The sequence below is a fragment of the Poecilia latipinna genome, unplaced genomic scaffold, assembly GCF_001443285.1.
Source record: "Poecilia latipinna isolate Pla-1442-1.1 unplaced genomic scaffold, P_latipinna-1.0 Scaffold157, whole genome shotgun sequence".
Classification (NCBI taxonomy): Eukaryota; Metazoa; Chordata; class Actinopteri; order Cyprinodontiformes; family Poeciliidae; genus Poecilia; species Poecilia latipinna.
Genome location: NW_015112773.1, coordinates 699734 through 725633, shown reverse-complemented (window position 1 = coordinate 725633; position 25900 = coordinate 699734). Strand labels below are relative to the sequence as shown.

Genomic DNA, 25900 nt, shown 5'->3' with positions numbered 1-25900 from the left:
ATCTGTGGTTGAAACATGACAGAATGTGAAACAAATTTGAGACGTATGATTGTTTCTGCACATAGATTTTTACTTGTCCATTGATAGACTGGTGCTCTGAACAATATTTGCATATTGATGTTCTCCATGATCCCAAACAGAAGGTATTATACAACACAGGTGGGATTTTATGTCGTAATTACTCATGTTGGTACTGCTGTTCCTCAGTGATCAGGACCCAGCTTCAGTAATATCCAGCCCCCCCCCCACTGTAATGATAAAATTCCCAATCCTTTCCTGCTCAATAAGATTTAAAACCGAGTCGCAGCATAATGATGCAGAAGAGTATCAACCGGTGAGGCTGAGGTCAAAGAGCGTGTGTATTCTCCATGGACGTTTTCATAACCCTCTCTGCACGTCTGCCTGACTTCTCCTGAGGAGCTTTGCGCTGCTGAAACACGAGGACGTCTCTCGCTGTGGTGCAGACCTGATCCTTCAAACACAAACAGACTCTTGGCATGCAACCCCTCCAAACTATGTTCCCTGTCAGAAGGAGGAAAAGAAAAACTCGTGGTGCTGCTTGTAAATCAAAGCCGTGTCCAAATTACAGCTGCTTACAATCCCAAAAGGAAACCACCTCACAGGTAATCAATATCCTGATAAAGGGATGAAGACGTAAGCATTTATTATCCAGCGAACACTGGAGAGTAGAAGAAATATAACGGATAATTTACATGGTTCTCGCTTTAACATTGATCATTGTTACAGCTGGTGATAAGGCAGGAAAAAAAAAACTAAAAGTGAAGAAATAAAATAAGCAATGTAGCAATGTTTCAATCTGTTAACCCCTTTACTTGAAACAGTTTCAAAAATTGAATGTGAGAATATTATTTCTCTGTAATTCCATCAGAAGGGTTGTTCTTCAATCCCTGTCGTCACCTTCTGGGTGAAATCCTGAGATCGTCTTAAAGAGAAGCAGCCGATAGAAATCCAATCTGAACTCAGTTTACACGGCTTCCTACTCTTAATGCCTGAGCCCAACTTAAGACCCAAGACGCTTCATCATATTCTACACCCAACCAGATGACTTTAACTGTTTTGTAAATTTTTGAATTTAAAATTTGGCCATTTTTCTGCCACTGCACACAAGTAGGAACTAGAAATGGATTCAGACAGTTGTTTTGGAGTAGTGCTGATAGTTTGCAGCTGTAAAACTGTAGATTTTTAATATCTAAAATGTGGTGTTGCATGTATTCAGCCCAACTAAAATGCAAAAATGCAACTTATTGCATGAAAAAAAAAAAAAAATCTTTGTACATCCCTCTGACCCATGGCAGTGGAAGCATGCTGTGCTCTTGAGTTAATGAGAGGATAGATGGAGACGAATGTAGACAAAAAAAAACCCATTATGATGCAACAATAAAACCTATGGCACAACAGCATTATTATTTTCTTCGTTTTTGAATTAAATTTACAGAAAGATTATATAATGCGAAGACAAATCACACTCTCCACGAAAAGGACCGTTGGCAAAGTGTTTATTCTGAGCAGACAATATGGACCATAAATGTGAAATACATTGCTCCATTAGTATAAAACCAGACATCAAACTGAGGCCGAACATTCAGAAATGAGTTGGATATGTTTAAATAACCCCTTCCAATTAAAAAAATTCAAATCAAAACTCAGTTAAAAATAAATTAAACACAACCAAACAATCCCTTCAGGTGATCCTGCCTTTTGTAATCTCCCTTTTAGCGAGAGCCGATTGAAGGAAATGTCTGTTGGATTTCAATAAATGTCCAAGAAACTAATTTGTTCTCTCGTTAAAAACAAAGTGCTCAGAAACACGTCTCGTATGCGATTTGACAAAAAGCTTCCTGGGAGGTATTCGTCTAACAGAAGTAGATCTAAGCGTGTTCCCTTTAATAGTTTGGTCAAATTTGAACATAAACCTGGCTCCTGCATGCTGCTCTGCACTCTGGCATTTCTACTTCTGCAACCACAAAGAAAGAAAACAAAGAAGTTCCCGTATTTAGAAACAATAGTCTAAATATATGCTATTTGAAGTGAAAATCTTCAGATAATAGTTTAATATTTGTGTTTAGCTTCATCTAAGGTCAATTGGTTTATAGCTGAAATGAAACGAAAAAAAAAAAAAATGTTAGCATTAAACTCCAGTAAAGTGGAAATGTTGCAGGTGAATGCAAAACAGCAGCAGCCTAAAGAAAAAAAGAAAACAACAAAAAAACAAAGCAGTTTAACAAGAGACATGTACCAGCATAGCAACATATTCAAATCAAAGTTTACAAAAAAATAGATACAAAAACCTTTATCGTGAAACATAAATTGTTAAATAATGAAAACATGCACGTTAGCAATTAAATCAGACAAAAGCAATGGTTTTTTGTTTTTGCATACGTACAAAGTGGTTAACCCTGTATTCTTAACATCAAATGTTCGACATGTTAAAACAAATTCAAGTTTCTTCTTCTTCATTGTTTGTTTGGGTGCAAAACGGGGAGGGAAAAAAAAAAAAAAAAAAGAAAAGTTGGAGGGGAGGACGTACGATGGAGTCACTCCAAGACTCCTAATCCATTAATGCACGTTTTTCTTCACACTTTAGACTTTTTACAACCTTCTCTGGCAGGGAGGCGCTGTGAAAAATTTTCAAGCTCCAGATAAAAAAAAAAAAAAAATCTTCAAAATAATAAAAGCGTAGCAGCTGGAGCTTTGGAGTGCTGCTGGTGTGAAAGGCGAGCGTGAAGGAGGCGCCGTCGCTGCGATTGTCGAGAACGAATTTAGAGATGAAGGGAGTCGTGCGTTATTCTGGCTGCGCCTCCTCTCGGCGGGACCTCTATCGTGTCTAGCATTGGCCATGTTTGGGGGGGGGGAGAGAAGGGGGGGGGGCTCTGAGCATGAACATCACGGGTCCGATGTACACCGTACCATCAACAGTTCACAATCACAAGCAAACAACTCTTTACCACAGTCATGCCGTCCAGATTCAAAGCTGAATGCATGCAAAACTGCTTGCCCTAAAAGTCAATAAAAAGGATATGTTAAACTGGACGAACAAACTGAACATATACATATATTTATAATCTGTCTCAAATTTAACAGTTTGTGTACAAAATACATATACACGTAAGTACAAGAGATTGCCTTTGGTTGACAAAAATATCTTTACATATATATATACATATATATATACATATATATATACATATATATATGTATATATATTTAACAGGCATTCAACGTTATTGTACAGGAGTGAAACAAAGACAAATATGTACTCAGGATCATGTAATGATCATAAAGCTGATACCAAGTATCTAATCATTTCCATTCGGACAGCTCCAAATATTTAAAGTGCGTTTGCATCGTTTCCTCAGTATTAAATGTGAAAAGAATCTCCATCAGTAAGGCAGATTGGTTTGTTTTTTGTTTCGTTTTTTTTTTATAAAACACACACACATTTGTTCAGAAGAAGAAGGACACTAAACGATTTGAGGGGCACAAACAAGAGGACGATCCTCCAGAGTGATGATTGTTATTGAACTGAGGTTCTAAAAACATTTAAAAACAAGGAGGGAGTGATCATCATCATCACAGCTGTTCATATAAAACAGAGTAAATTTTAAAAATACACACACATATATATATATATATATTTATATATAGCAGCCTATTCACACACCATCTAGTGATGCCTCTGTGGATACATGAAGAATCAGTCTGCAGTGCAGCCAAAAAACAAAAACAAAACAAAAAACAACAAAAAACAAAAGGTTCATTCATAGTGGACTAAACGTGTGGAGGTCAGGGTGTATATCATTCTCCTCGTCACTTGCTCGGACATCTTCGTGGGCTTTTTGTGGTCCTCTGTGGCGCACTGACCCCTGCTGGCGGGGCCGTTTCAGCCCACGCCGGCCCACCCAGGCTAAGAGGTTTTCCCTACTATGGGGTTGTCACTGAAACAGAGAGAGCATCAGAGTGACTACATCGGTTAATTATCCATCAAAGCCATCATACTGTACTTAATCACAGCAATTAATAGATAAACTATAGAGTTAAGGGCATTTCTTTATGAGGGAGGCGTCTGATTATTTACCCCCGCAGGCAGAGTCACAAACAAGCACGTTTGGCTGGACAGAACGAGTTGTTCGGCAGCGGCCTAATAAAAGCCTTGCATACATAAAGGTGTTTTTTTTTTTGTGCGAAGGAAAACTGCACATTCCTCAAAGCACAAAATACCTATGTTGAAAAATGGATGTGGCGGAATCACTCTGTGAGGATGGTTTTCTTAGCAGAGAGAAAACCCCTGCCCCCCAAAAAACAGCTAGAGTTACTAATAGTTTAGACCAAGGCATATTCATGTGTTAGATTGGCCCAGTCAAAGGCCAGAACTAAATGGAAATGAGAATATGTGGGAAGACCTAAAAATGCATCTTTGCAGGTCGTCTCCATTCAAGCTGCCTGAGCTGGAGCCGTTTTGCACCCCAATAAACTTCCTGCTGCAACTTTTGAGAAAAGTTTTTCTGCAAACTGAAATCCTGGAGGGCAGAACACAAATGTGCACACTTTTACAGTCTTATTTTAAAAATTATTTTGATTTGATTCCCCTTTTTCTCCAAGTTCTACTTCGTCTTGGTTTATCACATGAAATCCCAATAGCAAACCTCAAACGGCTGCACCGTTACAACACGCTAAAGTGTTGAAGAAGCGTTGAATGCTTTCTATAAGACGCTGCAGAGGCATCATGCAGAGGAGGTTCGGCGCAGACTTACAGGCTTCCGTACTGCGCGGTGGTGTTATTCCTGCTGTTGTGCTGCCTCTGCAACTCCTCCATGACGTTTCGGAGCTGTTTGAGGGTCTGAAAAGTCTCTTTGGGTTCCTGAATGGTGAACTTGGAGTACTCCTCCTGCTCCCTCTGAGGGCCCTGGTACACCGCCATGCTGGCACACGCATCTGTGGGCAGGACACAGTCGTCAGCGCTGACCGGATTGTGAAATCTAACGCCCGCTTACTACGTGTCCAGCAAGATTAGACAGCGTCTCCGCTGCAAAGGAGCCAACGTGTTGAGTGAACGTGTAAAATACACACAAGTCCCTCTGCTTTACTTCAACCCGACAGCAAGTGAGCACATGCTGACCTTCCATGTTTTGTAGCTTGGATTCATTAGATGAGAGGAGGGAGAAGATTCTCTCCGCTTCCCGGTCACAGTCGATGTCCAGCTGCAGGTTGGCCAGCATGGTGCTGCAACAGTAGGGGGACAAATGTGTGAGGAGACAAAATGGAGACGAGGTCATCCAAGAACGAAGGTGAGAGACAACACCTTCCCGAACCGAGCTGGAACGTGAAAACGGCAACTCAATTAATGTTCGAAGCTTTATTGAAAGAAAAAAAGAAAACAGGTAGTGGAGGGGAAAGTAGATGCTGAAGACAGCAGGAATGTGCTTTTTTTTATGCATTGTTATAATTTTCTCCCAGCCACAGAAACATCCTGAACTCAAATTTGCCTCAATTCCTGCAAAGATTAAAGTACGAAACATTTTTACCAGGAGTTTTACGTCTACTTAATACAAGGGATCATAAAAAAGAGTACACACTCCTGGGTGGTTTCATCAATCATTTCCATGTTTCTTCTACTCATTACGTCACAGACACTTCTGTAGGGCAGCGTAGCCAACAGAAAAGACACAAGTACATATTCCTTACTGAACTAAGGAGTATGTTTGCAAACTTAAAACCTAAAAAATGCTGGAAGAAATCTGGGTCATGTTGGTGAAACCAAGCTTTGGGCAAAGATTGGCCTAGAACAAAACTGAGCCCCAGCAATTGTGACGCAATCTAACTTTTCACCTCATTTAATTTGCCTACTGTTGTTTTTATTTGCCATTTCAAACAAACAGCTGTGCTTTTTGTTTTCTCCAAAGCGTGCTTCTCTGCGTCTACATAGGTGGTCACATTTAACGTCGGCCCGGGTTCAGAACAGCAGTCGACTCGTTTTTTTTACTGGGTGTGAACTGTGATCTGCAGCGTTAGCTGGGCAGTTTCCATGTGACCTCATCCCACACTCACATTGTGCAGGGCTTACAGCCGGGAGCGCTGCCGCTCTGGTTTTTGCAGCACTGCCACGCGCCGGCGGTGTAATTTGACGAGTGGTAAGTGGTCAAGCGTCCCTCGTTGCAGCGGCTGACCTGGCCCAGGATCTCCAACCACTCGCTGGCCTCCACGCAGTTTCCTGCCTGGACGTAGAGCGGCATCTCTGAGAGGACCACCTGAAACATCTGGCAAGAGGAAACACAAGTCTTTAGGCATTAAGGACACAACAAGCACACGTTCAAATCCCTTAAGAACATTTAAACCTTTAACAGCTTGATTGTTCGCGCTTGTAGCTACGGACGTAAAATTTTATATGCGAGAGCCAATTTTGTGCTCCTCAGTATTTAGAGCTAACAGTTTGAGACTCTCCAAAGCGGCAGTTCTGAGTTCAGAGCTTTAACGGTGAACTATTCAAACCTCCTGAAGGGAAATGTCAGAAAAGATTCACGAGGCTGGGACGAGATCTCAACACCACTTCCATTTCAAAGCAGGAAGCTAATGAAAGGTGTTGAGAGACATCCCAGGCTGACCGACTTACATTTTTGCGGTTAAAGGCACTTTCATCGAGTTTCTCCACCGCCTGGATGTTTTTGACGCTGATGGTGCAGAGGGCCTCTTTCCCTGTCGGCGAGAAAACACTCCGTCATGTTCATTACCGATTATGATGGAGCCGTGATTAATATCAGCCGCGAGTTTACGGCTGAGAGCAACATGGAAAATTCAGACGTCGAATTGTAACATTTTGTCCACAAACTCACACCACTATTGTGATATAACCGAAAAGTTTCGTGGTAAAGATGAGAATTTGGGGATTTTATGTGACGGAACAACACAGATAAATCTCAATCTTCCCACAATACTTTGATACCCCAAAATATCCAAGTATTTGGGGCAAATTAATCTCAGTATAAATGCAGCTGTTCTGCGAAGGCCTCAGAGGTTTGTTAGAGAAGTTTAAAGAGTCAGGTTGGACTGAATAATATTCTAAGCTTTAGACATCTAGCAGCACAATTTAATCTACACTCTGAAAATGAAGAGCGCAGGCACGGCAGGAAGCCATTAAAGAACAACTTGTCACAAACTGACAGGTCAGGCAGTAAGACAGCATGAGGAGCCTCCAGGTCTGACACATTCACTTTTCACCGAGAAAACATGTTAAGGGATAAACTGATTTATTATGCAATTTCCAGCTGCACATACTCTTGCATGTGGACTGTGAGAATGAGCGGTCTCACCTTTACGTTTGTGGTAGGAGAGCTCCCTGTTGGTCACTCTCAGCCATCTTTTCTTAAAGTTTCTCTTAGAGAAGTTCTTCTTTCCTTGGGTACGTTTCTGCACTTCCCTTGGAAAGCAAAGAAGAAATGTGCAGAGTCAGTGAAAGTCCTTTCCGCCCAGCTGCAGGGCTTTAGATTGAAGAGTAATTGATGACAGTAATTTGCAAGAAACTATATTCGTCGATGGAAACAACTCACCCCTCCTTCAGAACCACGGCGTCCTCCTGTCTGCAGGACTCTTTACTCACGTTGGACGAGATTTCGTCGAGAAACTGGAAGCAGATAAAAACGCCAATAAGTAGATATAAACAAAACTACTGAAATATACTGGACTGTAGAGCAGGTTTGTACGAAATACCTTTTTAACTTTTTCAATGCACTTTTCTTCTTGGAATGACTTGTAGAAGTCGTACATGTAACTTTCTTTAAAACTGGACTGAAGGCAGAAAAAGTTTTCAACTGGTTATGGACGAACATTTGACACCGTCGGAGAACAATTGAATAAATCTTTACACTCTTCTCGTCTTTACCAGTTTTTTAGACAAACTACCCCAGCTGCCAAGAGTCTGAATAGTTTTTGAGATGAGAGTGAGTGTGCGGGCGATCTCAGGATCCTGCAAGTACAAAACGCATGACAACGAGGCCTGCTCACAGAGCAAATACGCACAGAGCGGATAATGAGGCAGAACGTGCTGGTAGCGGAGGCTTTTGCACTTACGGGGTGATGAGATCGGAGCTGGAACGAGTGTGGGGAGAGAACAGCCACGGCGAAAAAGCGCAGGAACACGAAGCTGCTCACAGCAGAGTACTGAACATGTGGGTCGCCTGCAAAAAGAAAAGAAAACTTGTCAATATCACCGAGTTCGGTCTATGAACAAAAGATTGTACAGGCATTACACAAAGAGTCGATGAGATCTTAATGATTTGGCTCCACCTACTGGCAAATAAAACCAATAACGTCAAATATTAGAAATCTGTTACAGAATAACGGCAAAAGTGGGTTTCGTGAGTAATTGTGCGCAGCAATATTTAAATAATGCCATCTTGCGTTTTGTTTTAAAGGGGAACTTTTAATTAGCTGCACCTCACAGAGATTTTTTTCCTCACCCAGGAAGCGTTTGCAGGCGAGATGTCTGAGCGACCTGAAGACGTCGCACATCAGAGGGGGACAGTTGGAGCTGGACTGAGTGATGGAGGAGAAAACTTTCTGGACATAAACCTGAAGGTTTTCCTGCAACAGTAATAAAAGTGATTTAAAGGAAGTTATTTTTGGAAAACGTACAGTCTCAATCTTGTGCATAAAAAAAATAGACAAAGCGAATGAGGATCGCCCACCTTGTTGACCTCCACGTTGTCACCTTCCTTTAGCTTAATGGGGTCTATCTCACATGTTTTGTTGGAGTCGCAAATCTGTGAAGAGGTAACAGGAAAAATTATCGACACTCGATCCAGTCACCGAACACAGAGGAGTCAGACAACATCTTTATAAAAGACCAAGAAAATATTTTGAAGTCAAAGGACAGAAACTGGAGCACTAACAAACCCTTTTCACACGTGGCACTAACATCGGTCATCCGATCATGTCTGACAGACAAAACGGTGCGGAGTCCCTCGAGACGCATTGAGGACATTTCCTTAGCTCACCTGCTTAGGTGTCCTGCTACACTTGTGTCTGCAGTAGTTTAGCAGTTTGAACTAAATTTGACACATTGGAGGATCCGCTGACATGATGTAGTTACTACCTGTTCTACTCCGACTAACAAAAAGTCTAGCAAATGATTTTAAGTTCTACATTTCAACTTGTTGGAAAAATTCTCAAGAAAAAAGTTGCCACAATAAGGTATTTTATTCATCAGTGGCTGTCAAAGTGTTATAATGAGCAGTTGTTCCCCATGGTGATGAAGAAAAGTGATAAGTGAGCAGGGCATGAAAGCCTGGTCTCTACATCTGATGTTAGCTTTATCTTAATGCATCAAACAAAACTAGATGAAATCATTCGACGGAAGCTACAAATTGTCCCGTTTTTTTACCAGGGTGGACATTTCCTTAGTTCGCCTGCTTAGGTGTCCTGCTACACTTGTGTCTGCAGTAGTTTAGCAGTTTGAACTAAATTTGAAACCTCAACGTGTGAAACGTCAACCCACTTATGACATTTGTGCAGAGGCAGGTTTGACACGGAAAGGCAGCTGTGGAAAGGCTTTCCTTTTCCCAAAACACGGTGGCTTTATAATCACTGAATGAGCGTCTGATTCTGTGCGTTTTGCGTCTTCTTCATACCTCATCGATAACCGGCTTCAATGTAACAGCCAGGTAACTCTTTCCCACGATCTTCATCATGTCGTCAATGCAGCGAGTTGCCAGTGAGTTGCCTCGGAATATAGTGTTAGCCTCCCTGTAAACAAAGACGACTAGATTAACAAGTGCTACAGTTTCTCTCTCTGAAAAAAATGTGCCAATGCGACATAACGACACCTTGCACATTACTATGCGACGCCCCGCAAATTAAATTTAATGAAATTAAAAGTGAGGCCGACACAGAAATTCCAGCTTTAATGTCAGTTTTATTTTTCCGTGGTACTTCCCCGTTTCATATTTGTCTGTGGTTACATTATCATCGCAAATAAAACNGAACCTAATTTCAACACTTCCATCCGTCTACAGTTCGCAGCGCTGCAGAACGACATCGCATGCGTCAGTGAGCACGCTGCCGGGGGGCCGAATACTCACTGAGTGTTGTCCAGCTCCAGAGCCGCCACGGCAGAGACGAAAGGCACAAAACGGCTGTGGTAGAGCAGCAGCCGGACCATGGGCAGAACGGCCTCGTATCGCTCTCTGAAGATGTCCCCCAAGATGTGTGCTGCTGATGCCGAGATGGGCTGAGGGAGAACAAAAAGCACATCAACAAAAAAACCGAGAAGGTAAAAAGAAAAAAAAAAAAAAAAAACTAAACTGAAAGTGGGCTTAAAGGGTGGCTGCGAGGGTCAAAAAGAGGGATGAAAGTGAAAGAGAAGGAAAACAATAAGTGACCAGCAATTGCAATTATTTTCCAGATACAGCATTGACCACGGGTTCAGGTTCAGCTGTGGCGTTACCTTCACATCGGGGGATTTGAGCAGCAAGTTGCAGAGAGGTGTGTAGCAGGTAGAGGGCAGCACCGTGTCTTCAATGTAAGTGAGCTTCAAACGCAGTTGTCCCAAATCATCAGATTTGGACTTGCTGCCTGTCCCTTTAGGCTGGAGGAGATACCTGAAAGAGCACAGCAAAAGAGAGAGAGGGGACAAATTACAGGCGTGTACAGGAAGAACAAATCTATTTTACTAAAGAACAACCCAGTACAATTCAGCTCAAGTCTCTTTATAGACGAGAGGAAAAGATTGGAGAGAGTATTTTCCAGATAGTGAAACCTCAACAAGGAATACAGCAACCCCAAAAGATGTCATTTCTAATGCAACATACATGAAGCTACGTAGAGAACAAAATGTTTCCTTTAACCTGAGGAAACTGTTCAGAGAAGAAGAAAATCTTAAATCCCCAAGCTTTTCATCTTTCAGATCTGCTTTAATCTCATGCCACACTACCCCGATTTAAAATGGTAAAAAAAAAACAAAAAAACTCACAAAAGCATAAGGTTTTAATTAAGATACAAATACTGAGGAATCAGAAATAGAGACTCAAGATCTCAAACGCAAAAGTCATCCTAATTAATTTAGGAGTCAACTTCCAACCTTTATCTTTCATCAGGTAATTCATAAACTACATTTTCTATTTCACACATGTGCATCACATAATCTCGTGCTTTATACGTTTGTACCACCCAAGTGTTTCAGGGCCAGACGACATCAGATATTGTTAAACGTTTTAGTGATCGTTCATAAACTCTGCAACTGTTTTTAATAAAACTGTTGAGGGGCTTTTGTAAGGAGAGCTTCTGCTTTAAATAGGTTGAGGAAAAAAAAAAAAACTGCCCAGATTGCTGCAGCACACTGATCCATCCAGTAATCACATGTTGAGGTAAAAACAACAACAACAACAACAACAAAAAGCAGCATTATTAGCTGGAGCTAATAAACTACGTGGATCACAGAACACAGAGATACTTCATTTGATGTCATTTAACAGAAAAAACAAAAATGTTAATTTTGCATGCAGCATGGACCGTGAGGTAACACAGGACATGAGGTAATGCCACCATGCAACGAGCCACCCACACACTACGCTTGCAGGCTTCATGTACCAACAGATTGCTATCTGGCATAATCCCATATCACCTACTCCGACGCAAAGCTGGGCCACATCCACACAAAGGGAAAAACTGCTGAACACAGAAATCTGGGGAGGTTCTTCTAGTCACCTTGTAGCGGCTGTGTGAAAACTTGGCAGAACATGCTGTCCTGATAGATGTGTAATACAGACCTTTAATAAAATACCAGTAAACCAGCAAAAAGGCTCAACTCAACTTTATAGACCTTAGGCAGTGAACTTGAAAGGGAGGGTCTGACTTCCAGCACTTTAATCAAATAGGACTTTATACGCTCGAGGGCAGTTTTAATGTGCAAAAAGAGCAAGTAGCCTGGTGTGCAGCATGCACTTTAATCTGGCTCAGCACCAATTCAACCAAACTGCTGTTTTACTAAAGAAGTAGATTCAAAGTGACTAATAACATTCCTATATGGTTCACAGTGCAGCTATTTCTTGACATCTTTTAGCTTTGGCGTCTTGCAGTACTTATGTGCAGTGGTAGTGCATGATTGGGAAAAAAAATATATTTTTCTTTTTAAAAATAAAAAATATGAACAGTGTGGCTCATAGAAAACCCCTTTACTGCAATATCCTAAAGCCAGTTTAGGATGCAATTTTCTGAAATTGCCTAAATAGTAACAGGAGGATTTTAAGCTTTGTTCATGCAGAGGAAATATAATAAATAAAAAACAAATCATCTGCCTTTCTAGCTCATACCCTAATCTGAGACACAGCCAAGAGCACCATAGTAACTGCAGAGGAGCTGCAGAGATCCACAGCTCAGGTGGGACGAGCTGCAGACATTACATATATACCGCAACATGAAGTACTAACGAGTAATCAGTCAGTAATATCTCATCTTAACGCGTTACTATTTCTGAACAAGCAATCAGATTACAGTTACACATCCAAGTCCTTTTATCATCTTCCTTCGTAACAAAACGTATTTGCCTTCTTTTCTGCGACGATGTGAGCGGTGTTACGGATGCGACAAATCACGTTTTCAACATGACAGTTCAAAATACGAAGCAGTCAGCAGCACAAATGTAAACAACAACAACCGGGGGAGGAGTTTTGCATGTTTTCAAGCTGAAAATATCAGTTAAAGACGAGACAATATTAGGGTTTGTTGTGAACTCCGTGCAGGTGACAAACTCATCCAGCTTCAAGAAGCTCCACCAGGTCTTGCGAAGCAGAGAGCTGGGACTATTTGCAGGAGGTTCCTCAACCATCCAAACAACCAAAGTTGGACTTCAGTGCAAAACCAGCGAGTAGGGGAGAGTTAAGGAAGTTGGTCAGGTGATTTGTTGCAGATGAAATGCATCCCCTGCGCATGGTTACTTGCCCTGGTTTTGTGCCGTAATAAGTTACAATCAATGCCAAGCTGCCTCACAGAGCATTTTTTCCCCTTCCTGAAAGGAGCAGTGCAGAGATGGAGAAAAACCTGAAGGCTGCACTGAATGAGCTCGACTCGCCAAACTCCACTGTTTCATTCATAATATGAGATTACATGTAAAAAAAATAAATAAAATTCTAATAGCTACATTTACAAACAATGATATAAATGGTAACGGTTTCCATTATAGTGTTAATAGTTAAACATGTCAGGTAAAAAGGTATTTTATTTATCATAAAAAAAAGCTTTGTTAAGTAAATTTTGTAATTTAATGTGTAAAAACAGGTATTCGTGAGTCAAGAAACAACATCTATTTATTTTATTTTTTTCAGAAAATAGTTTTTAAGCTCAACTTAAAAACCAGGAGATACAAATCAGGAGACACTCTGTTAAAAATGCACTTCCTGTAAAAGGAGCTTTGGCAAAACTGGTTATTTTTTTTTGTTGAGGCTGTCCGTGGGCATCATTGGCAGCTGCTGAATGTAACTAATAAAGTTACTTGTACTATAATTTTCTTTTAAAATGAAGTAACCAGCAAAATAAGTTACTTTTTAAAAGATTAATCAGTAATCGGATTACTTTTCCCAACTTTGTTATCGAGCATGTTGTAGGACCACAAAGCTGGAGGATTAGGAAGATGTCAGCATTTTTATTTTTTTTTTGCCCACGGCTGGTCCTTACCAGGCTTTGTGGACGCGGTCGCTCTGAAGGATCTTGACAGGAACTCTCGTTTCTCCGAGAAACACATCCTGAGCCAGATTTTCGTTGTTCCACAGATCCACTCTGCAAGGAAAGACGACGTAAACTGCGAACGTTAAACTGCTGTTCGTCAAGCCTGACACAACACACACACACACACACACACACACACACACACACGTGTGGTCAACGTCACACAAACATAAGACACCCGATGCGAGGACAGCAAGAGGGACTCCAAAGAACATGTCACTACTGAGTGGTGCTTACCTCCCGTGTGCGCAGGAACTAAAACAATGCCAGTGCAATAACGCCACCTCAAATTCAAACCTCAAAAACCATGCACGAGTGTTTACCTTTGAAACCTGTCTACTCTTACCAGTGAGCTACGACTCCATTGTGATGGAGGCCCCACCTTGCTTTAACCAGAAGACAAGGCTCTCTATCAGCAGTCAGAACACACCGCAGCTAAGTTAACAGTTTTGATCCAAAGGCCTAGAGAAGCAAGACTAAGGGGGAAACAGAGCAGATGCACATGAAATACAACTCACCTGATCTCGAGCTTTTCAATGTCCTCCTCCTCCACAGGGAACTGTGATTTTCTAGAGTAGCTGCTGGACCGTGTGACCTGAGGATGAACATGTAGAGGCTTTATGAGTGTGTTTATTCATAAATATAGTTATATACGTTATAAATCTATCACAAGAACGATTGAGTAAAAATCAATCATGTATAATTCACCTCAAAGAAAAAAGTTTCCTCAAAATATGGGTTGCTGGTTTTCTTCTTTACTTTTGTTTTCTTTTGGTCTGATCTAAAGGACATAAGATGGAAATAAATTAATTTCACACAAGTGCATGATTCCCCCCCCCAAAAAAAAATCAAGGTATCTACCAACCCCTGTAACTTTATGTGAACCGTTAAAACTGCTGGGGAAAATAAAAATCAGTTCTGCAGAGCTTATACAGCGTAATAGTAAAGTATTTGCCAAAACAATGAGGACAACCTGTATTTACAGCAGAGGCATAGGTCAAGCACAGCTAGCTAACTTTGTCAGGTGTTGTGGTATAATACAACACCGTCTTTAAAATTGATGCACATCTTGCGGAAGCGTTCTTTTGGGACAACAATATCCAATTTTTAAGAGTCCAAGCTAATTATTTAGCAAAAAGAACGATTGACAGCCAAAACACTGCAAAATATAAGGTTGTTTGTACACAGAATCAGCAAACTATGCAAAAAAACACAAAAAATAAAACATAAAATATGTTCAAAGCTAATAAATCATAGGCTTTACATTGTATTAGATAATATCCACCCCATCTTAAATAACAAAAAAAAAAAGATGCGTCTTTAAGAAATGTAAATCCTGTCTAAACGTGGCGGTAACAGCTTAGCTGCCTTATGTCTGTGTGTGGCATTAGCAGAGTTACCTGGCAGGTCCAACAAGAGACACGGTGGCGTACGGGTCACAGTTCTGGCCACTGATCAAAGGCAGTTCTTTGCACTCAATTATTCTGCAGCAGTTTGAAAACAAATGGAGAGACAAACATGTATTTAGTGAGCAAAACATCTTTAGGACAATGTCGAATCACACTTTGCTTCATGCACAATGTTTATGGAAACTAATGTTTCACAAGACCTTGATTTTTAACAACAGAAAAAGAACCGCACCGACATGCTATACAAGATAAATATTATAAACTTAAGCCTGAAATTGTTTATACACCCGGCAGATTTAGACCAGTTCAGCTACCGCTGAGCTGAATCTAATAAAAAAATAAAAATAGATGGCACTTCTCAATAGATAAAACTATGTGGAAAGGAGAAGGACTTAAAATTCCAAATGATAACTTTCTCAAAAAAATCTTTATTAGCGTCATCGCAATCACAACATGATTCATGTCATTTACAATGTATTAAAAATATATATATCCTAATGAGCTCCTAGTCTTTGAAGGCCTCTGTGCCATCTCCCTAATCTTTAGCTTGGTCAACAGATTCAAGTCAGGATTCTGGCTAAGATATTAATATTACCTCCAGCCAAAAGAAACATGTTGGTAAAAACACAAGGGTTACTTTTAGCCTAAATCTGCAAGGAGAATGGAAATTATTTAGGTTAACCATACATTTAAATGTTTGGTTTTCACACATCGACAATTACTGCAGGTCTGAACAAAAATACAGTGAGCACTAAGTTGCTCCTTATTTGTGCACCCAATCTTGGCCAATAAAGTTGGTTCTGAATATTAAATTACTTTTTACTTTGACAGAAACTGGGCTTAACTTAAGAGTAAAACCCTAAATCTCTAAATAAATGTGTATAGTGAATTAATGAATGACAAAAAAAGAAAAAAGAAAAAAGGTAACCACATTACGTCAAACTATTCGTCATTCACACCTAAAGCTGACGCATTTTGGACGCCTCATCAGGGTACAGTATTGATACACGTGGTACAAAACAGATCTGAACATCAGTAAACATAAAGATGCCCGTTTTTTTGTTGTTGTTTTTTTTTGCAGCCTTCAAATGACAAGGAGTGCTTTGCCCTCATGTTCGGCTGCAGTCACACAGGGACCATTGCTTTTTTTTTTTTTCACAAGTGTTTCAGGTGACAACAAACAGACTCTGTCGGCACCCTAAACAGGATGTGGCTGCTAAGCAGGGGCCACCAGAGAGTAAGAATGAATTCAGCCCATCCCTAAGTGAGGCCAGAGGGACGGGTAAAGCGGCTGAATGTCAGGATGTTTGTCTGTGATCTTCCTGGGTGTCCTGACGATATTCCCTTCAGCTGCCCCCCCCCCTCCCCCTCCCCTATTGCGTGTCGAAACCGATCACCTCGCGGCGGAACAGGAAGGCTGGAGGTGTGCACCTGAACTGCTCAGATCTCTACATCGGCGTCTTGTCTGATTAAGCGGATGTAGGACACCGGGAGCGCGCTTTGCTCAGAGCGTATGCGTCAATGGTGAGAGCCGACAGTGAGCCGTGTGACAGTTTAAGCAAACAATCTGAGTGACACGGTGAATGACGGCTGACAGAGAGAGAGAAAAAAAAAAAAGCCACAGTGGTTGCAGTGTGAAAAAGCGCAGACTTCCTGTTCAGATGCCATCACTTCCTCCCCATTACAGAGCTCTTAAGTATGAATGGGGGAGTGGGAGTGCAACATACGTAAACAGCAAACATCCGTGACATCTGCACATCTATACGAGTTCTTGACGTGCTTGACCTAACCCACCAGTGAGGCGTTTTCTTTCCTCTTTTTGCTATCCGCCCATCATGTTACGCGTCTAGAAATAAGCCGATCTCTGCGACGACAAACCGATGCAAAATGGAAAGGTCTGAAGTAGCGCTAGCCCGTTCATGCCAACACACATCAAATATGAGACAAGACACCAAGAACCAAAGCATGGTAAATGATATACTCTTATCAGGTCAACTTCTTTTTTTAACAAGCGTTTTCCTCACAAGCCTCTGACCTATAAAAACAGACAACTGCAATTTGCATGTGGCACAGACAGTGCGCATGTTATAGTTTTCTTGACTGAAATAATTTGACTACATGCAGCCACAGCAGTGCACAAGAGAAAAAGGTCTTTGTATTTTTAGTTTGCACCTTCTAGTAAGTTTTATCTTTGCTAAAAGATCTTTAAAAACTTGAAACATCTCCATGTTACGAGCATGAACTTCACTGTATTCTTTTGGGGATTTTATGTGAATGAAAGTGAGAAAATTAAATAGTCAAATTCTTTGTCCAGAATATGAAAAATGTGTCGCGCATTTGTACTCCTCCTCTTAACCACTCTAAAAAAGATCTTGCGCAACCAACTTTCATCAAACGTCACGCAACTAGTGAATGGTGTTCTTGTGATTTCTATCTGAGTATAAATCCATCTGATCTGTGAAGGCCTGAGATGTGCATTTTAGATGAGAACATTGCTGAACAAACGGCGTCATGAAACCTAAGAAACAGCAGAACGGCTCGGTAAGAACGCTTAAGAGAAGCTCAAATCAGGCTCAGGTCAGACAAACTGCAGTGCAGTTCACAAATTTAGCCTTTATAGAAGAAAGCACTGAAAGGAAGAACTTCAGTGTGCAGATTGCCACCGGTGGAGGGATACTGCAAAACAAAAAAGGGGCATTTGGAAGAAGGTAGACTGATAAATTGGACGAAAAACCTAACCTGATGGTCTAGATACCAAATACTATGCGTGATGGAAAACAACAAACTATCCACAACAACAATACATGGTGGTGGCAGCTTCATTCTGTGGGAATGCTTTCTTCAAACATTAAATCTACCTAAGTGGACAAGAAAACGGCTCATATGACAGCATATTTGTATGGTCTAGTCAAAGTCAAGAGTTAAATAAAAGACTAAGTCAAGACTTACACTATTTTGCAAAGAAGAATTTCAGCCTCAAGATGTGCAAATCTTAAGACATACCGCCAGTGATTATACGGTCACAAATGGTTCCACCAAGTATTGACTCAGAAGGCTTGAATACAAATGCAGCTTGAAATAAATGCTTAAATAAAAAAAATAAAATAAAAAATAGGTGAAATGTGTGCATAATTTTCTTTACAGCTTACAGTAGTATATAAAATCCCAAAATAAGCCACTGAAGCTTGTAGAGTGGCAATATATATATAAAAAAAGGTCATGGGGTGTAAATACTTTCTATGATACAAATTATTTACATTTCAGCATCATTTCGTTACATTTTGCAAAAAACGGACGCACAGGTCTGAGTCTGAGAAACTTCATGCAATACAAATAACTTTTATGATCTTTTCCTACTATGGTGGTGCTGATCACTTTAAATGAAAGTTTTTGAAAACTACTTGGAGCACGCCGAAGCAGCGCGAGGTTCAAGGTTTCTTTCAACACTGAATTTTAAACTAGAGCGCAGATAACCTACTTAGGTTCCAAGACCTTGATTAATAAAAACCACCCGAGAAATCGGATTTCCTGTGGTTTCCAAAATTTTGCACTTTTTTTTTTTATATACATCATCAGTCTTTATTTGAAACCTTTAAACATACATTCCATATTTTGCTTTAGACTAAAAATCAGTTCTTGTAAAACTTACTAATGCAAAGCGAGCAGACGAATTTGCTGCTGTGCTGCAATTCTCAGCTAATGGCACAAATTCATTCAGTGCTAAAGGAGATTTTAAAATCCAACCTTGGCTTGAATAACTTGCAAAATTTAACAGCTCATGAGACAAACATTTTTTTGTTGTTTCCCCCCTTTAATCTGAATACCATTAGTAGCATCGAGGAAAAGTTGGGACTCACTTGACAAGTAAGTGTTGACCAGTGGAGCCGTGATCTGTGATCACTTCATTCAGTCGCATCTCCAGGTGAACTTTGCCCTGTCGAAGAAATGCGAGTTATATTCAAACTTAATACTTATGCATAAAATCTTAGGTTGACATGGAAACACGATAAAAACAAGGTCACAGCAAGACACAGACACATATGCCGTGCATTTTGTTTGCACTGAATTACACGCATCCAACACTTGCATTATGTTAAACTGCTCTGCGTTGCCCTGTGGCAAAGTGTTTTTTTGGGGGGGTTTTTTACGTTTGAGAAATCGGGGTAAAATGTGCGACAAAAACCATAATAGATGTGCCATCACTCAAAAAGATCTTTACAGGGTCGGATGTGGTGAAGGCTGCAGGTCTCGCCTTCGGAAGTGTCAGAGAGATAGAAAGAGCTAAACAAGACGCCCACACACTTGGACTCTTGTCTCTGCAATTCAGCACTTGGCTGACAAGGCAAGCACTTCTTTCAGATGCAAGATAGGCCTTTAAGCCAAGATAACTGCTCTACAAAAAAAAAGATCAAATAAGCTGAAAGCGTCGCTAAATTATTTCATTTCAAGTACTGAATACGATTATGAAATTTATATTGTTTGAAAAGATTACAGTTTTCCCCTTTTTTTCTCTCTTCTGACCAGCCGGTCTACAGGCTACAGGCAAAGCCTGTTCTGGTTTGGCTAGAAACCAAAACCAGAACAGCATTGCATCAACACCTCCATTTCTCACTGATGTAACTTTGCTGTGGAAAGTGTCTACTTGTGAGTGAATCAGTATTGCAGTACATCCCCAGAATAGACCGGCGTGGGCTAATGGCAGCTAGAGTCAACACAGTAGCTACAGTAAAAACAGCAGAGGATTAGTACTATGGGCATACTTTTACTTCCAACACCACACCGCAAAACTACGGGTTTGGTTAGCATACATTTTCACATAGCAAAGTTACCGGATGCTCAGGTGCTACAGACGTTACCAGAAGTACTGGTTGCCGGGTACTTTTTTTTTTTTTTAACCCAAATAAGAGCTTCAAAGAGGCCAGTGTAAATGCAAAATCCGCACGATCTGTTGGTGTGCGAGCAAATTTTTCCGCATTAGAGATACATGAATATTTCTTAAGATGACACGAAACCTGTTAAAAACTGTAGCGGCTGTATAATCTGTGCAGAAATGGTTCTTTGCACTGGGATTTCAGAGCATTATTTCAACCAAGAAACCAACCTTATATCCCACAAACTGGAGAAAAAGACTACACAGATCAAGAAATGAATTGGGATAACTAGAGAAGAGTTTTGCACACTGATGATAAGTTTATAACTTACTGAAATAATTGCAACAAAATATTGATAAATTACAACATTATAACATTTCTTGTCAAAAGCGGCATCCAGCTGCTCTGAACTTTATTTTATTTGAAAGAGTCCTGCAAAGAACCCTGGGTATTAAGGGGGCTGCTTTAAGACCAAATCCCTGTCCTGCATCCATGTCTAAGGCTCTTTTTTTGAAAGGAAGTATTTATTGAGCTCTGCTGTTGTGTTAGCATATTATGTTCGTCTTGCAAGATTCTGGGGACTTGGCAAAAATAAAAATGTTGACAGAGGAAGACAAGATATTAATGATTCACAAACATTGTGAAAGAATCCTGACTGCCTTACCATTGGCTAATAATGACACTTGGTGTAAAACCAAGAGGCTGTCTCACATTGTTTTTTAATGACTCTGGACTGGATTCGTCATCTCTAGCTCAAAACCTAAAAGACTTATCCCTGTCAGGTTTGAGCAATATACTGTGATGTGATTCGGAAAATATTTATTCTATTAGGAAAAATACACAAATTTTGGGACTCTTAATTTCCTCCCAAATGCATCCAAACTTTAATTTCTTCGACGTGAAAACAGCAATTCCCCATCAGCCTGTCTCATGAGCCAGAGGTGTAGTTACAGTCCTACTTATCTGCTTAAACCAAAGCTGCGCTGTAAAACCAGAACTGGGGATGCACCAATATGTAAATTTGGGCCAATATCAGCGTTTGATATTAACATTGCTGCCAATAACTAGCATGCGCTTCCATACCTTTTCAATGTTTCAAAAACAAAAACAGAATATCCTTGAGTATTCTCTTAATTTGGTCTCAAATAAGACTTTTCTAGACATAAGGCAGGTAAGATAAATTGACTGCCTCCGTTTGATGAGTATTTTGTCACAGCTTCCTCTGCTGATGATTTTCTTGATGTCATTGCAATGGAGTCGTGATATCAGAAAACAAACCAGTTTAAGAAAAAAAAAAGTTTTTTATATAGCTACAGTTTTCTCACATTATGCCATATTGCCAAAAACCATCAGCAAAACAAACGTAACAGGATTGTATTAAACGTAAGGGAGAAAATGAAACTACTCATCTACCAGTTAAAGCTTCTTGAGTGGGCGGTGTGATGAACCTTTATTTTTTTTCATGAGCCTCGATAAAACAAAACAGTCTCGTTCTCCTTCACTGCTTTGGTCAGCTTCATCTGTCAGAGGCTTCATCAAACATGTCCCCCTCACGTTTATGCCACCTCGAGCTAATTATTGCTGCAAAAATCAAAAGGTTTGGAATCTGCAGAAATTTCATTCATTGTAATAAACATTAAAGAAAAACAGTTCATGACTAGCATTGCCTCATTGATTCAGTGCATTTGCATAAACTTCACTGTTTGTGGCTACAGGTGATGAACAGATAGCAGGGCTGCAGACCAGCTTCTTGAACTCTGTCAGGTGGCGCCAAATGTTTTGCAGCTTCTTTTTTTTTTTTTACTGTCGCAGTGTTTCAGCTTTAAATGTCACATCGTTGTTACTTCCTGCAGATGCTCACAGTAATGTAAATAGGGATGTTAGGATATGAACATTTTGCCTTGTTATTGTTGTGTACAAATTTATTATTGTTTTCAAAAGTACCAACTTTGAATTTGAACTTGTTTGTTGCTGCACATATGTGCAGTGAAATAAAGAACCCTTTTGTAAGAAAGGATTAAACATTTTCAACAGGTATTGTTTCTGACATTGCATAAATGATGATTTCTTTTTTATTCACTGATAATTTTATTTACTTTACTTTGTTCACAGTCACATTAAAACGGAACAACAACTGTATATCTGATTTGCATCTAAAACACATGTGCCTAGAAGATTAGATGTTCCAAGGACATCTTTACAGAAAAGATTTTTTTTAAAAAGGAAAAAAGAAAAACCAAATAACTTGAGGATTTATTAAATCTATTTGATAGAAACATTCTTTATCTTGTCAAACAACCCCAACAAAAGAGCCACCAGTTCAAAAAGTGTTTTCACTACTAAAAAGAATTTCAATAGTTGCTACATGTCCAATGAACAAATATTTACCAACAGTCCTTCATTCATTCATCCAGCAGGCCCAAATTTCTAGCTTTTTTCCCCCCACATTTTCAAACAACTATCATTAACACATGACATTACTTTAGTTTGTGAAATGAAGAAATGCATCAAGTGTCAATGGCAATCTACAACACAAACAAAAATGCACCCACTGAGACTAATCTAAGGCTGTTGGTGTGAAGGTTGAGGTGTTTTAGTACATCTACTTTGTTTATTCTGTAAGTAAAATACTAAAGTAACAATCCTTGTTATTAATATTTTTGTTGTTCTGCCAAGTAAAATCAGGTCTTTGACTACAATGCTGCCAATCCAATTAATCTTTGAAGCTAAACAGACAACCCAGAACATCCTGAAGATATCATACAAAAAAAAAAAAAACAGCCATGCAAGACTTTACACAGCTAAATGATATCTTACTTAGCATAACCTGCAACTAGAGGAGACCGAAAAAGACAGGAAATGACGGCAGAACAGTGTAATTAAGACCAAAAAGTCTTACTTGACAGAATTTAAACTTTTTACCCACTACAGTCCTGAGTAAAGCTGCAAACCAAAAAGGTATCAGAGGGTCCATTTTGATTCTGCACGTCTGCAAGATGCTCAGATTATCCTTGCAATTAAAATTTAATAACAGATCGGAGCAAACAAAAATAATAAGGGGGAAATAAACATCCAACAAATTTTAAGACTGGATTTTTCCAGAAAGCACAAACATTATGGGCCTTTTTAGCAGTATTGCATTGCTGCTGTATTACCTTTTAGTATATTTTTAAAAGGTGTATATTGTCAGCTCAAAATTCACTTCATTGTAAAAATAGAAAACTGCTAAAAAAACAAACAAAAAAAACAATCTCAACATGATTTGTTAAAGCTAAACTTTGGTGAGTAGCATACATCAGAATAGCTACAAATAAAAATAAAAATACCTGAACTTCTGTGTTTGGATCTACAGGCTGGAGGTTAAACCAATCGTCCTTTCCGCTATATTTACATAGATCATCCTTCCGGATTGACACTTTGCCTGGAAAATAAAACGGCACAATGTGAAACCACAACAGATCTACTGGAGACAGCCCAGTTACGTCTCTGGTTCATGGATTCGACTTACCAACAGGTAGGTCCCTTTGGAAAACGCCCTTGGCATAAACATAAAAGGATAAAAACTGAAATGGCCGCGGGATCTCAAAGAAGAAATCTTCTCCGTAAAAAGGGCTGTAAAAAAGGGGGAGAAAGAATCATTATGTATTCGTAGTTAAATTAAAAAGAAAAAAAAAAAAGAACTTGTTGACAGAACAAACAGCATGATGACCTCATTATAACCTTAAAAGTTTAGGCCTCTATTACAGACATGCTATGACTACTTTCTAAACAGACATTTTTCCGTGCAGTACGGGTCTGAGCACTCGATGCTAAAAGAGGACAAAACACACTGACCCGTCAGTAAATGAAACCAAGTATGCCAAAACCACTGAGGAAGAGTTTTAGTAGATTATGCATGTCAGTGATTTAATGTAATCCTACACTGAAAATGCATTGTGCAACAGATCTGTTATGTTTCAGCAATTACACAATGACTGGTATCACATAGGGGAAAAATAAATGTAACAAATAATTACCCAGTGATGCCATTTGTGAGATTACATTTTCTGTCACAATTCAATGTCACAGGAATGTTGCATCACAGTCATGAACATGGCGTTTCTTAATGTGGAAAACTGAAAAGTGTGAGCAGACGGCGGACATCACAGGGTGCCCTTATGACTCATCAGGGATGTAGGAAATGCTCTTCGTATCATGGGTTTGAACGTGACTGGGAAACCTTTTAACACCTTTCCTCCACCTTGAGGTTAATGGTGCAGAAATAGTTTGCATTAAAAATATAATTCCTAATAATAAGCTGTGAAAAAGTGCTCCACTTAAACATAGAACAACTAAAAAGATTAAAACAAGCTTAGGAAGAAAATTATAGAAAAATACAAAGACAAAGCCATTGCAAAATTATGTATTTCTTCATGTGGAAAACAGAAAGTTTACCCACTTGATTTCAGTACTTGAGCATTGTTCAGAATATTTACAGAATTAGTTTGTAGACATTCGCCAGATTAAGATCAAAGCATTAAAATATCTTTAAAAAGTCGTGAGAGATGTTCTCTTTGTTAAGTGTGTGCTGGGTTAGTTTTTTTTTTTTTTCTTTAAAGCTAATCAATTTATTTATGTATTAGTTATGACTTATCCAATTGCAAACCTGTTTAAAACACAGAACATAAAATAATAAAAAACAGACTTTCCAAAAAAAAAAAAAAAAGTTTTAAATGTTTTTGTATCAACTTCTTGCACTTATTAAAACTTCTGTCTTTGTCCATCTTTGCCTTCTTACCATTTTAGACGACAGTTTATTTTAGTTTTTACTGCATGGCTGGTTATGTGTGTTTTTAAAGTATTTTGGTATCTCAGTTATTTTACTGGTGTTTTGGTGTAAAACCTAAAACAAACTAAAACTAACATTTAAAATTCATAATTTCACAGACATAAATGACAGACGGCATAATTTTAATGTTTATGCCTTCTGTACAGCACTTTGATCCTGCGTGTGTTAATATAGAGTATTTTATGCTAAAGATGCTCATTGCGCCGTTATAGTTGCTCTTTTATCAAATGAAGTAAAGAAAATTTTACCTCATTGGACGTTAAAATTATGAACTAACAAATTTTATCTAATACAAAGAAAAATGCTGGAAAAAAAAAAAAAAAAAAAACACAAAATCCAATTAATTTTTTTTTTCTTGTAGCAGGCGGGTAAAGATAATCTTTGCTTCGTTCAGAACTGACTGGCAAAAGATGTCCAAAAAAAAAAGATAAAATGACTGCAATTAAACAGTTTTGTCAAAAAAATGAAATTAAATGTCTATAGGTTTAGGTATTTATGGATACCTAAACGTACTTCAAATTTCCTTCTTATAAGAGAAATGTACTCAGGTTAAAAAAAAAAAAAAAAAAGGATGGGTAAAGGAGAATATAGCTCCTAGGTGCTCCTTCTGATTTTCCTTCACAATTTAAACATGTTGCACAGAGAGAAATATCTTGCCTGACACTTCCACAGCGGGCTTGGCCGGCGCATCCAGCGCACACCCACGCATCCTCCTCAAATATCACACAGAAATATGCACCTGTGACCCACCCCCTTCCCGCTCTGCACACACACTCAAAAATACACCCACTAAACTACATTTTCCTCTGTTGTCATGCCGGTCTCTAAACAATGTAAAATCTCTACCTACAGGCCTCCGTTGGTGGCTGTTTAAACATGCCTGCTTTATCCTCGGGATTAGCTCATTTTCAAGCTTCCAGATAACCTTTGGATCAGACACAAGGAGCACATAAAACCGAAATGGAGTCGAGCAAAATTCAAGAAGATAAGGCCAAAACGTGGTTGATTATCTAATTCTGCTGAACAGCAGCTAGGGTAGAAGAGTGTGTCACAGAGAGAAG

At 39.4% G+C, this 25900-nt stretch overlaps 1 protein-coding gene across 1 annotated transcript in view; it reads right to left on the bottom strand.

Moving 5' to 3' along the window:
• Window positions 1-1500: 1500 nt before the first annotated feature.
• Window positions 1501-25900, bottom strand: part of rasa2 (RAS p21 protein activator 2) — a 34217-nt gene continuing 9817 nt past the window's right edge. Inside the window, exons 3-24 of the mRNA XM_015029597.1 lie at window positions 23520-23623; window positions 23338-23432; window positions 18998-19074; window positions 15132-15215; window positions 14440-14512; window positions 14250-14326; window positions 13681-13782; window positions 10457-10610; window positions 10092-10240; window positions 9642-9756; window positions 8700-8774; window positions 8472-8595; window positions 8083-8189; window positions 7895-7978; window positions 7723-7800; window positions 7563-7636; window positions 7326-7432; window positions 6629-6711; window positions 6067-6275; window positions 5138-5241; window positions 4773-4953; window positions 1501-3956 (exon numbers count right to left, since the gene is read on the bottom strand). Of these exons, the coding sequence (XP_014885083.1) occupies window positions 3926-3956; window positions 4773-4953; window positions 5138-5241; window positions 6067-6275; window positions 6629-6711; window positions 7326-7432; window positions 7563-7636; window positions 7723-7800; window positions 7895-7978; window positions 8083-8189; window positions 8472-8595; window positions 8700-8774; window positions 9642-9756; window positions 10092-10240; window positions 10457-10610; window positions 13681-13782; window positions 14250-14326; window positions 14440-14512; window positions 15132-15215; window positions 18998-19074; window positions 23338-23432; window positions 23520-23623 (2287 nt within the window). The 3' untranslated portion in view covers window positions 1501-3925. The remainder of the gene's footprint in view (window positions 3957-4772; window positions 4954-5137; window positions 5242-6066; window positions 6276-6628; window positions 6712-7325; window positions 7433-7562; window positions 7637-7722; window positions 7801-7894; window positions 7979-8082; window positions 8190-8471; window positions 8596-8699; window positions 8775-9641; window positions 9757-10091; window positions 10241-10456; window positions 10611-13680; window positions 13783-14249; window positions 14327-14439; window positions 14513-15131; window positions 15216-18997; window positions 19075-23337; window positions 23433-23519; window positions 23624-25900) is intronic.